An 11,050-nucleotide genomic window follows, 5' to 3' on the forward strand; every position below is an offset into this window, starting at 1 on the left:
TTTCCTTATGAAACACCCCTGGCTTGCTCTGTGGAAACTTGCCGTTTCTGGGCTTTTCCCCCCTATTTTTAAGCATGTTTTTATTTCAGCTGGCTTCTCGAGGCTTCGTACTTTTCTCCTCCTTTTAAGAGAAAATTGAAGGTGGGCAGATGAGGGCAGTTTGGAGGTTAATGGGAGCATTTCACACCCAAGGCATCGAAACCCCTGGTTGCATGCAGCTCTGAGCGCCGTGCGTGAGCTGTGAATAAACCCGAGCAGCGACGCAGAGAGGGGCTGCTGTTCTCTTCAGCAGAAATGGGAGACAATTATTCACCCAGAGCAGCTTTTTAGGCTTTTCAGAGCCTTGCTGCTTGCTCTGCAAGGCGAGGGTCTCGCTGTCTGTCCCTCTCCGTGGCTCAGGGTGCGTCGAGGACGCCCTTTGCTGGGCGCACGGTGTTTAAATGCCATCTAGTGGGCCTGGGCTGGGAAGGGAGGCTGCGCTGGGGTTTGGTGTGTGCATGGCTGGGCAAGGCCAGGCTGAGCCCAGCAGGGATTTGTGCAGCTTTGTTTTGTCCGGTGTTCAACCAGAGAGCGCCTGCAGGCAGCCCTGGCAGGGGGAAGTGGGCTGGGGGGAGCAGGGAGGCAACACAGCAGCAGCATCACGCAGGGGCTGGGTACCCTCACCCAGTGGGACCAGGGCGTGGAGCAGAGATTGACCAGCACAGGGCCATGGCTCGGAGCAGAGCAGGGACCAGCACCACCCTAGGGCATGCAGAGGACCCCCCCGGCATCGCCCCTGCATGGGCTTCCCCCACACGCATCGTGCAACCAACCCAACTCCTCTCGTTGTGACACCAAGGTGTCATTTGGAGGTGGAAAAAAGGGAAGTATCCCTAAAAAGAAGAGGTGGCATCCCCTGGGAAGCTATGGAGCCTGCCCTGCAGGGCTCCCACAGCCAGCACTGGGGGGAAACGTGCACCCCAAAAGCCCCCCAGGGTCTGCTTTATGCCCCACTCCCACTGGCTCCCCGTTTTCTGGGATTACCGCGACAGCTGCCGCGCTCTGCCTCTCCCCACGGGGCTGGCCGGCAGCCCCTGAAATCCTATTACCCAGTTGCAAGAGAAAGAAAAAGTTAATCGCATCCTCCACTCGCTTGTCCTCCACGGCAGCGTGGGGCTGGCGGAACCGGCGTGGGGCTGAGCCCGCGGTGCTGAGCCCATGGAGCCGGCCCCGGGCCGGTAGCGGCTGCGGGGGCTGCTTTTGGGGAGCAGGTCGGGGCCATGCCGCTGCAGACGGAGATCCTACGAGAGGTCTGGGCGGCCGAAAGGTGAGCGGGGCCGGGCAGGTCCTCGGGGTGCGATGCGCTCCCCCCGTGCGCTTCGCCTGCTCCGGCTCTTTTTTTTCCTATTTAATTGTGGGGTGATATTCTGGTTTAGGTTCATTGTTCTGAGGGTGGGTGTGAGGATGCTCGATGGCTTGTAGAGGGAAGGAGTTAATTAGGGCGGATTTTGCCAAATTAACCTCGTTGCTCTCAGCCTTGGCAGAGGCAGACCCCGTCCTGTGCTGCCTGGCAGGGAGGGACGAGCTCGACCTGGTCAGGATGGGGGCAGCTGCTTTGGAAAAGTGGGGTCCCTTTTGACTCAGCACCACCAAAAATGGCCATTTCAACCCGTTCTGATGCAGAAGTGATGGAAAGGTTTCAATGTCACAAAACAAAATGAGTGGAACCGAGACATGAGACCCAAAATACTGGCACACGCACCCCGCTCCTCCTCCTCCTCGCTGTGTCCTTTTAAAAAATAGGAAGATTTGGGGAAGGAAAAGGCTCAAATATTTATTTTTGGTGGCACTGGATGTATTGGCATGGCCAAAATGGGATGAAGCTCCAAGGAAACAGCAGCATTTTGGGAGGGTTCCAGGGGAGGCAGGGTCCGGCCCCGGGGAAGCTGTGTAGGGTTCAGTTCTCCCCCAGACCCCCCAGAGCTGGTGAAAGCCCTCACCCCTTTCCTTCCTGTGCCCCCACAGCCCCAGCGAGGAGTCGGGGAGCCCCCAGCAGCAGAAGCCAAAGCAGGTGAGGACGAATCCTTCCCCACCCCCCCCAGGTCCTGGCTTTCCCCAGGGACTGAGGACGGGGACGCCCCCAGCCCCCAACCCCACACCAGGATGGGATCAGGTCCTCCCTCGGTGTGCTCAGCCCCAACTGGGGGCGAAATTTGGGACCCCCCACTCCCTCGTGCATCCTTCCAAAGCCCTTCTCCATCACTCCGCAGGGCCCATGAGGTGGGCTCTTTGTTCCTAATTAGTGCTTTCATTAAGCCTTTCGGCTGAGCTGTCAGCGGTGACTCACTTTCCAGGGGCTGTGACCCCGACAGCCGGTCCCTCTGCTCTGGGGGGGCTGCATTTCGGCACAGCCCCCGGGGGTCAGCCCCCCGCAGAGGGGGGTCTCACAGAGATGTAATCAGCCTGCTTTAATTGGCAGCCCCTCCTCAAAGGGCTTCGTTAAGTAACGAAGCAAAGGGCCGGTCTCCCGCGCTGCTTAAGGGATTAAAGGGGCGAAGGAGCTATTCGTGGGCAGCAAGCTGAGGATATAAAGACCTGGGGTTTCCAGCCCCACCAGGAGACCCCTGGGGATGCACGTTAGGAGAAGGCAAAATGTTGGTGCTGGGGGCTGGATCCGGCCCTTTGCAACCCCCCTGCGGTGCTGCTGCACTGGGGGCTCTGCCCAGGAGGGACCCAGCTGGCAGCAAAACCTTGGCAAGGGGGGAAAAGCCCTGTTTGGGGTGGGGACCCTGATGCAACCAGCACTGCTGCACCTTCTGGGGGCGCGGAGCTGGCCCCTACTCCCCAAACGTCCCCTGCCCGCAGCTCGGCGCTGCACCACATGCTCTGTATTGGGTAAATCAGCGTTATTTATAGCCCAGGTTAAAGGGGATTAGGTGTGCTGCCTCTAATCCCCCGCTTCCTCCCGCCTCGCTCCTCACTGACCTCGATCCTTGAGGCTCTGGCGTCCCCCAGCCCTCCCCACGGCCCCAGGGCTCCGTACCCACAGCCAGGTTTCCACGGGGACCTTTTGTGTGGGTGAGAGGAGACAGGGACACGGAGCTGTGCTGCCTGTCCCCGTGCCCCTTGTCCCAGCTGGGGTCCCCCTGGGTATCCCCTGTCCCCAAGAGATGATGGGGGGAGGTGGCTCCCCATAGAAAGCCACCCCACGTCCCCGTGGCAATGCCAGCGTCATGTCCCTCGTCCCCTGGGCTGGCACATCCCGGTGTCACCTCTCTCCTGTCTGTGTGCTAACAGCCCTTTTGGTTTTCCTCCCTCTGCTTTCCCTCCGCGGGGCTGCCCCACGGTAAGGCGCCATTGGATGGGGTGAGCGCATTCCTGCTCCCCTGCCCACATTTCGGGCACCCCTGCTCCCACAAAATGCCCACATCTGGGGCATTTCAGAAAGGGCTCCGGCTGCTGTAAGAGCAGGGATCTCACCCTGGGGTGATCTTGTCTCGGCAGCACCATCAATGAGGGCAGAAAGTGAAGAAGAAGCGGCAGGAGCCCACACCGGAGTCTGCACCCGAAGCCAAGCCCCGGCGGCTGCGGGTGAAGAAGCCGGGCGAGTCGGGGGGTGCAGAGGAGCCCCCTGCCCCGGCACAGGGTAAATGAGGCAGCCTGGGGGTCCCCCTGCCGGCCCCAGTCCCCCTGAAACTGGGGGACGTGCGGGGGCTTTGCCATTTGCCCTGGGACACGCCAGGCCCCCCAGCCACGGTGCTCTCCATCACGGGGTCGCTTGAAATGCCCAGGGGTGAAGAAGCTGAGGAAGAAGAAAGAGGAGAAAGGGGAGGAGGAGAGCGACAAGGACCGCTGCCCCAAAGCCACCCGGGAGCCCCGAAAGAAGGAGAGCCCGGCACCCCGCTCCCGCGTGGCCAAGGGCCCGAAGAAGCAGCAAGGTGAGGGGGGGACACGGCGGGCAGCACCCATCCCCACCACCCATGGGGTGCGTCTGCAGCGGCTCTGCACGCCCCTGGGGTGCTTTTTGTCCCCCCAAATCCTCTAAAGGCACGGGGAGGAGGACGAGGACCCCCAATCCCCGGCCCCACGCGCGCCCCCGCGTCGCGCGTGTGCGCCCCGCGGCTGCAGCCACGAGGGGGCGGTGTGGCCGTGCGCGCCCCCGCCGCCACCCACGGCCGGGACCGTGCCCACGGCAGCCGGTGCTTGGGGGGGGGACGGTCCCTGCCGGAAAAATTGGGGGCTGCGGGGACCTGCTCCCGGCGAAACCGTCCCATCGCCAACGCCGTTGTGACCCCGCTGGGCAGAGCCGGCCGAGGACTCGGAGGATGATGAGGAGGAGGAAGAGGAGGTGGAGGACAAAGATCCGCCGAAAAAGCTCAAGAAGAAGGTGCCCAAAGAGCCCCCCGCGGGTGAAGGACGGGAGAAGAAGCTGAAGGCGAAGGGTGAGCGAGCAGGGGGTGGCTCCAGCCCAGCTCCGTTGTCACTTGCTCGAGTCCTGTCCCCATCGCTGTCCCAGGAGGCTCAGGGGGCTGGGGGCTCTGGGCCGTCTCCCCCTCCCCATATATCGTCTCCGTTGCTCACCCCTTCTTCCCTGTCCTCTGTCCCCCTCCCTGTCCATCCCTCCAGGAGACAAGAGTGACCCCGATGGCAAAGCCAAACCCACCAAGAGCACCAAGAAGGAGCCGACGGCCATGTTCCAGGTGAACGGGGAGAAGAAGGAGAAGAAAAGCAAGAAGAAAGGTACCGGTGAGGGGGGTGGGCAGCCCCGCTGCCCCCAGGTGGCACCCTTGGCCAGCAGCACCCACGCCACGTAACGGTGTCCCCGTGTCCCCCAGCTGCCACCGGCAGCGATGAGGAGGACGACTCCGACTCCAGCACCAAACCCATCAGGTCGGAGAAGAAGAAAAACCCCGTGTCCCTCTTCCAGACCGGCGGGGACCCCCCCAAGGAGAAGAAAACCAGAAAGAAAGGTGAGAGTCAGCTCTGCAAGGGGGGTGGTGGGGCTGGAAGGGCTCTCGGGGTCACAGGGCACCCCTAGTTATCGGGGGCTTGTTACCAATGGTGTCGGGGTTCCCTCCGTGCTCCTGCCCTATTCTGCTCACAGCTCCCCCCAAAGCAGCCGACAGCGAGGAGGAGACCCTGGAGTCACCGCAGAAAAATTCCAACAAGAAGGGCAAAGGGAAGAAATCCAAGAAGGTATGGGGGGAAAAAATAAAAAAAGAGGTGTGGGGATTTTCCCTGCGGGGAGGTTGGGGGGGCTTGGAGCATCCCCTGGGGTGGGCAGCGGGTCTGGAGAGCAGCAGGGACATCCGTGCTGTCCCCAAAGCGGTGCCACATCGCGGGGGGATTTTGGGATTGAGGAGCTGTTATCTAGGAGAGGAGATGGTGGCACATGGCACAGGCAGGGCTCGAGGGCTCTCCGGGAAGCCCCCTGGGTGCTGTGCACGAGGAAATGAGCTCAAAGGGCTCCGGTTTGGCCTTGCAACAGAAGGAGGAGAGGCCGCCGTCACCCGTCATCGAGGTGGACAACCTGGAGGAGTTCGTGCTGCGCCCGGCTCCGCAGGGGGTGACCATCAAGTGCCGGGTGACGCGGGACAAGAAGGGCATGGACCGGGGGCTGTACCCCACCTATTACCTGCACTTGGATAACGACAAGAAGGTGAGACAGGGCGGGGGGGCGGAGAGCACGGGGCTCTGCACCCACCCTGGGAGCACCCTGGTGATTTGGGGTGGATGCTGGTGCACGTCCCGCTGCTCCTGTGTGCTCCTATCCCTGTTGTTCCTCCTGGGAAATGTCCCACGTTGGTGAATGCCCCACAGTGGCCAGGAGCCACGGTCACACTAATGACAGCCCCGGCTGGGACACCGGCGGTGTTTTGGGGCTCGTCTTGGCTGCGGGGACATTGCGCAAGGTCGCGGCCGTGTCCCCAAACAAGGTTTTGTTTCGCAAAACCTTGCGCAAAGGGCACGGCGGGGCGATGGCGATGGCACTGCCCCGGCCCCGCCGTCCTCCCAGGTCTTCCTCCTCGCCGGGAGGAAGCGCAAGAAGAGCAAAACCTCCAACTACCTCATCTCCATCGACCCCACGGACCTGTCGCGGGGCGGCGAGAACTTCATCGGGAAGCTGAGGTGAGGCGGGCACCCCGTTTTGCCGGCACCCCTTTTTTTTCTCCCCGTGCCGGCTGCGGGCCGGGAGTGGGTTCGGCGTGCGGGAGGAAGGCTTCGGCTGGCTGAATTTCGGTGTTTGCCGCTGTTGGCTGTGACCTGAGGAGCGTCGGGGGGCAGGGAGGGGGAACAGGCTGGGCCGGTTCCTCCCGTGGGGCAGCTCGAGGCGAGCAGAAGCGCCGGCGAGCGCGGCAAGCCCCGGCCCGCTGCACCGCCGAGCCGCCGGCGCCGTGCCGCAGCGCCTCCGAGCCCACCCCCCGGTTTTGGGGGACGGGTGCCCTGAAATGGGGACAATGGAGATAAAGGGATCAAGGCTGGGTGCTGGTCGTGTTGCAGTGTCCGTGCTCGGGGCTGGATGGGGGAAGCAGGAGGTGTTGGCGGGTTTTGAGGTCGGAGCAGTGCTGGGCTGGGCTGGAGGGGTGCGGGGATGCTGCGGGGTGGGTGGTTCATCCCCACAGGATCTGAGCACCCCAACCCTACACGAGCATTGCACTGAGGAGAGGGTGCCCGGGCCAAAAAGTGGCCAGCAGGAGGGGGGGAACAAAGGTGGGGAATCGGTGGGACCGGCTGTGGTCACGTCCTGTGCCGGTGCTGCAGGTCCAACCTGATGGGGACGAAGTTCACCGTGTTCGACAACGGGGCCAACCCGGACAGGGCCAACGCCGACTGGTCCAACGTGCGGCAGGAGCTCTCGGCCGTGGTTTACGTAAGCAGGGACCCCGGGGGGCCCCAAATGGGGCATCCAGAGCATCGCCCTGGGGTGGGCTGTGGACCTGTGGGGTGGGCTGGATCTGGCCCTGAGACCTCAGGCTGGATGCTGGGGAGGGGCTGCAGCCCGCGGTGGTCGCTGGTTTTATGGCCGGGGCTTCTCTTGCAGGAGACGAACGTCCTGGGGTTCAAAGGGCCCCGCAAGATGACAGTCATCATCCCTGGGATGAACTCGGATAACGAGAGGGTGCCCATCCGGCCCCGAAACGTAAGTCGGAGCAGCCAAGGGCCGAAAAGGGATGGGGCCAGACCTCCCCCAAAGGCTGGATTTGTTGGGGATTATCTTGGGTTTCACCCAGTTTGGGGCACAGAAAGACTTTGAGGCGTTCCTAAAATTGAAGGCGCCCCTCTGGGAGGCGGAGATGAGTGTCAGTGTCCATATATTTTTCTCTGGGCTGTCTCCCCTCTCCCAGCAGGGCCCTGCCGTGGGGCAGCGTGTCGGGGAGCACCCAGGGATGGGGCACCCCGCTGGGAATACCACGGGGGTGGCAGGGCTCCGGGGTGCTCCGGGGTGCTCCGGGGGACGCCTCCCCTTTGCCATCTCCCCCCTCGCCCTCCCCAGGACAACGACGGGCTCCTCATGAGGTGGCAGAACAAGAACATGGACAACGTGATCGAGCTGCACAACAAGGCGCCGGTGTGGAACGACGAGACCCAGTCCTACGTCCTCAACTTCCACGGCCGCGTCACCCACGCCTCCGTTAAAAACTTCCAGATTGTGCACGGCAGCGACCGTAAGCCGGGGGCGGCTCGGGGGCTGATCTTGGCTGGGGTCCCGGCACCCCTGCAAGCGCTCTTTTTGCTGCATTTTTATTTAATTTTTTTTGTCTCGCGGGGCTGCTCTGGGGGCCCTGCTTGCGTCCGGCAGAGGGAGCGCGCGTGTCACCTGTTGCCGGGCAGATTAGGGCAGGGACCCATCCTGCAGGGTGCTGAGCCCAGTGCCACGCCACGGGGGCACCCCAAGCACCCCCCCCTCCAGCATGCACCCCACATGGCCGATATGTACACCCCTGGGGCACGTGGCACCTCGGGGACAGTCCCTTGGGGTGTCCGCGATCACTGATGCAGGACCCAGCCGTGGCTCTGGGGTGGGTTTGCACCCCCAAACCCCACAGCACCCCCAAACCCCACACCCCACGGGATGCAGCCCCATGGTGAGGGTCCTGCCATGGGGCAGAGCTCAGCCCCGGTGCGAGCAGCCGGCCGCGGCCGCTCGTCACCTGTCCAGCACAGTCAGAAGCCATCGGCACCCGGGGTGTTGGGTTACAGGACAGAAAAAACCTGCCGGGGGCCCCCGGTTATTTTTACAGATTTCCTGTCACCCGCGCTCCGGTGACAGCAGCGGCCACGCCACGGGCGTCCCACGGGGGTTTGTGGGATCCGCGCCCCTCCGCGGGCTCTGGCTACGTGGGGAAGGGGCGCTGGGGGGGGCTGAGGGGTGCCACGTCCCCGCTATACCCTGCTGGACCATATAGTGGGAAAACATTGGGTTTTGATAAATTTTGCTGCAACAGGGTGCAGGAGCTGGGCGCAGGGTGGCTGCTTTGCCACGCTGCTCTTTAAATCCCCTTGGAAAAGGGACGGGGGCGCAGGGAGGGGGCGCAGGAGCCGTCCCCCCCCCACCCCACACGCCCTCCCCTCTGTCCCGCAGCCGACTACATCGTGATGCAGTTCGGGCGCGTGGCCGACGACGCCTTCACCATGGACTACAACTACCCGCTGTGCGCCCTGCAGGCCTTCGCCATCGCCCTCTCCAGCTTCGACGGGAAGCTGGCCTGCGAGTAGCCCCCGCGCCTCCCCCACATCCCCCTGCACCCCCTCGCTCCCCATTTTTCGCTCACCCAACTTCAGCCGCCCGATCCCCGGCTCGCCCAGGGCCGGCTGCGGGTCCCAGGCAGGAGGCAGAGTCAGGCCCGGGGTATATTTAGCAGATGAGGCTGCCTGTGATCCCGATTTCATCCCTTTGAGACGTTTCTTGGACTCGAATCCTGGAAACTCATCCCTCTTTTCTTTTTTTTTTTTTTTTGGTCTGTTTTGTATTTTGTAGCGTGTTCTTTAAACAAGAAGGGGGGGTTGGTGGTGTCCTTTGGTTTGGGGTGGTTCCTCGTCCCCCTGCGGGCACGTGGCCGGGCTCTGCCCAAGGTCACCCCACGGCACCCCCAGCGCCCACCACCTCCAGGATCAGGATTTTATTTAACATTTAATTTAAGCACTACGAGTGGGTGCAACACTGCTGGGGGGCAAGGAGCCCCCAGCCCAGCCCAGCAGCAGGGGCCAGCCCCCCAGCACCCCTTTGTTTGCTCCTCTGCTGCGCACACCACTGCTCAGTGCCTTATGGGCACAAAACCCCCGATTTTCACCACTTTCTCCAGCACAAGTGGCTGTGATGTGCCCAGAAGTGCAGCATCCCTGCAAGCCGTGGGGGTGCCCATGAGCCCTGTGGGATTTGGGTCCCTTGGGAACATCCTGGCCCCCACAGGGTGGGTACGTGCCGGAGGGGCAGCCGGTGCCCCCAGGAGCAGACCTCAAAGGGAAAAGCGCGGTCGCAGGCAGAAGCATCGGGTGATTCATGAGGTGTGGTGCAGCTCTGAGCCACGCTGCTGCACGGGGACCGGTCCCGCAGAGCCCCCGCTCCATCTCCGTGTGTCCCCGGAGGTGACAAAGCGGGGGTGGCACCCCGTGACTCGGGCCCCTGGGTTGTAAATGGGTGCTGAGCAAGGGGAGATGCTGGAGAAGGGTGGCGTGGGGGGAGCAGGGCAGCTCATGGCCTGTTTTCTAGCACCGCCCCAGCTTTGGTGGGTGAGGATCTGGCTGCATGGAGGGTCCTAAATCCCTGATTTCAGTGATAAGAAACACTGGGACACATCAGGGTGTCCCAAAAAGCCATCCTGATGATGCTTCTCTCCCCTGCTCGTCTCACAGACTGCCCCCCAGGGATGCTGATACAAGTTGGGGTCCCCTTGCCTGGGTGTAGATGGGTCCTCCCCAATCCTGGGCGTGCTCTGAGCCCCCAAAGTGCCACGAAAGGTGACTGGAGCGGCCTGGCAGAGGAGCAGGAAGCAGATGAGACAGCCGTGGTTGTGCAAGAGGGGTGCTCGTCCTCACTGGGCAGTGTCGCAACACCACCGTGGCCTGAGCCTGTCCCTGTGCTCCCATTGTCCCCATGCTCCCATTGTCCCTGTGCTCCCGTTGTCCCCATGAGCCCATTGTCTTCATGCTCTTGTTGGGGTTGGGGGCAGAAAGTGGCAATGCTGGACCCGTGCTGGACCCCGCACCTGGTGCGACGCAAACGTGGGTTGGAGAAAACCCCAGATGCGGGGAGTGGTGCAGGATTGTACCCCCTGTGCTGTGTCCCTCCATCGCAGTGGCACGGGGACTGGAGGACTCCTTCCCTGGGTGCCACCAAGCAAACCCAGAGTGGGACAGGCTCCCTGCACACCCCCGTCAATGCCAGCACTGGGGGGAGGTGACAAGGGACCAGGGCAGCAGCCACACCGCTGGCCGACATCTGCCTTGGTGGCTTTGCAGAAGGAGCCCATTTTTTCCCCAAAGCCGCACAGATTTGGGCTCCGTGATTCATCCGATGATTGCACGGGGGGCAGATGGGGCTGTCCATGTGCCTGTGCGGGATTTTATCCCTTACCCACACGGCAAGGCCCTGGGAGCGAGAGGAGAAACAGCCGCTGGGGTTTAAGGCCAGCGTCTCCTGGCTAGGTATGGCCGGCAAATGTGGGGGAAAGCGAGAGCTTTCTGCCCAAATCCAGCCGGGAACCACACATCTGTTTGAAATTGGGACACGATCGGCTGACGGGTGAGGGCTGCCTCCACCCGCACTTGTCTCCGTTTCCTGTGCACCGGTGGAAGCCGAAAAGCCAAAATGCAGCCGGGGAGCGGGGTTCGGCTCGAGGGGCTCTGGGAGGTCTCCAAATCCCAACGCACGCCCACCCGGGAGCACCACTCATCCCCTGGGAGCTTCTCCCTTAAAACACCCCTGTTTTTTTTTTTTTCCATTATGACTTGCACCCCAAAAAAAACTCCCAGCCTGCAGCCCCGCAGAAGCAGCCAAAGGGAGCCCGAAGCTGCAGAGGGTTTGAGGCGCGATGCCACCGCGTCCCAAAACGAGCACCTTCGGAGGCGA

The 11,050-nt window shown here is 62.6% G+C and overlaps 1 protein-coding gene across 1 annotated transcript; it reads left to right on the forward strand.

Annotated features, from left to right (window-relative positions):
* Positions 1–1,259: 1,259 nt before the first annotated feature.
* Positions 1,260–10,832, forward strand: TULP1 (TUB like protein 1; the record flags this gene model as incomplete). Its single annotated transcript, XM_084497940.1, is given in 15 exon segments — positions 1,260–1,306; positions 2,005–2,050; positions 3,484–3,492; positions 3,496–3,625; positions 3,771–3,917; positions 4,284–4,421; positions 4,606–4,719; positions 4,815–4,949; positions 5,084–5,175; positions 5,468–5,638; positions 5,996–6,108; positions 6,742–6,850; positions 7,022–7,120; positions 7,475–7,646; positions 8,564–10,832. Coding segments are annotated over 15 exon segments (1,656 nt in total). The 3' UTR covers positions 8,698–10,832.
* Between the last annotated feature and the right edge of the window lie 218 nt (positions 10,833–11,050).

The sequence above is a fragment of the Aythya ferina genome, assembly GCF_964211825.1.
Source record: "Aythya ferina genome assembly, chromosome: 25".
Taxonomy (NCBI): domain Eukaryota; kingdom Metazoa; phylum Chordata; class Aves; order Anseriformes; family Anatidae; genus Aythya; species Aythya ferina.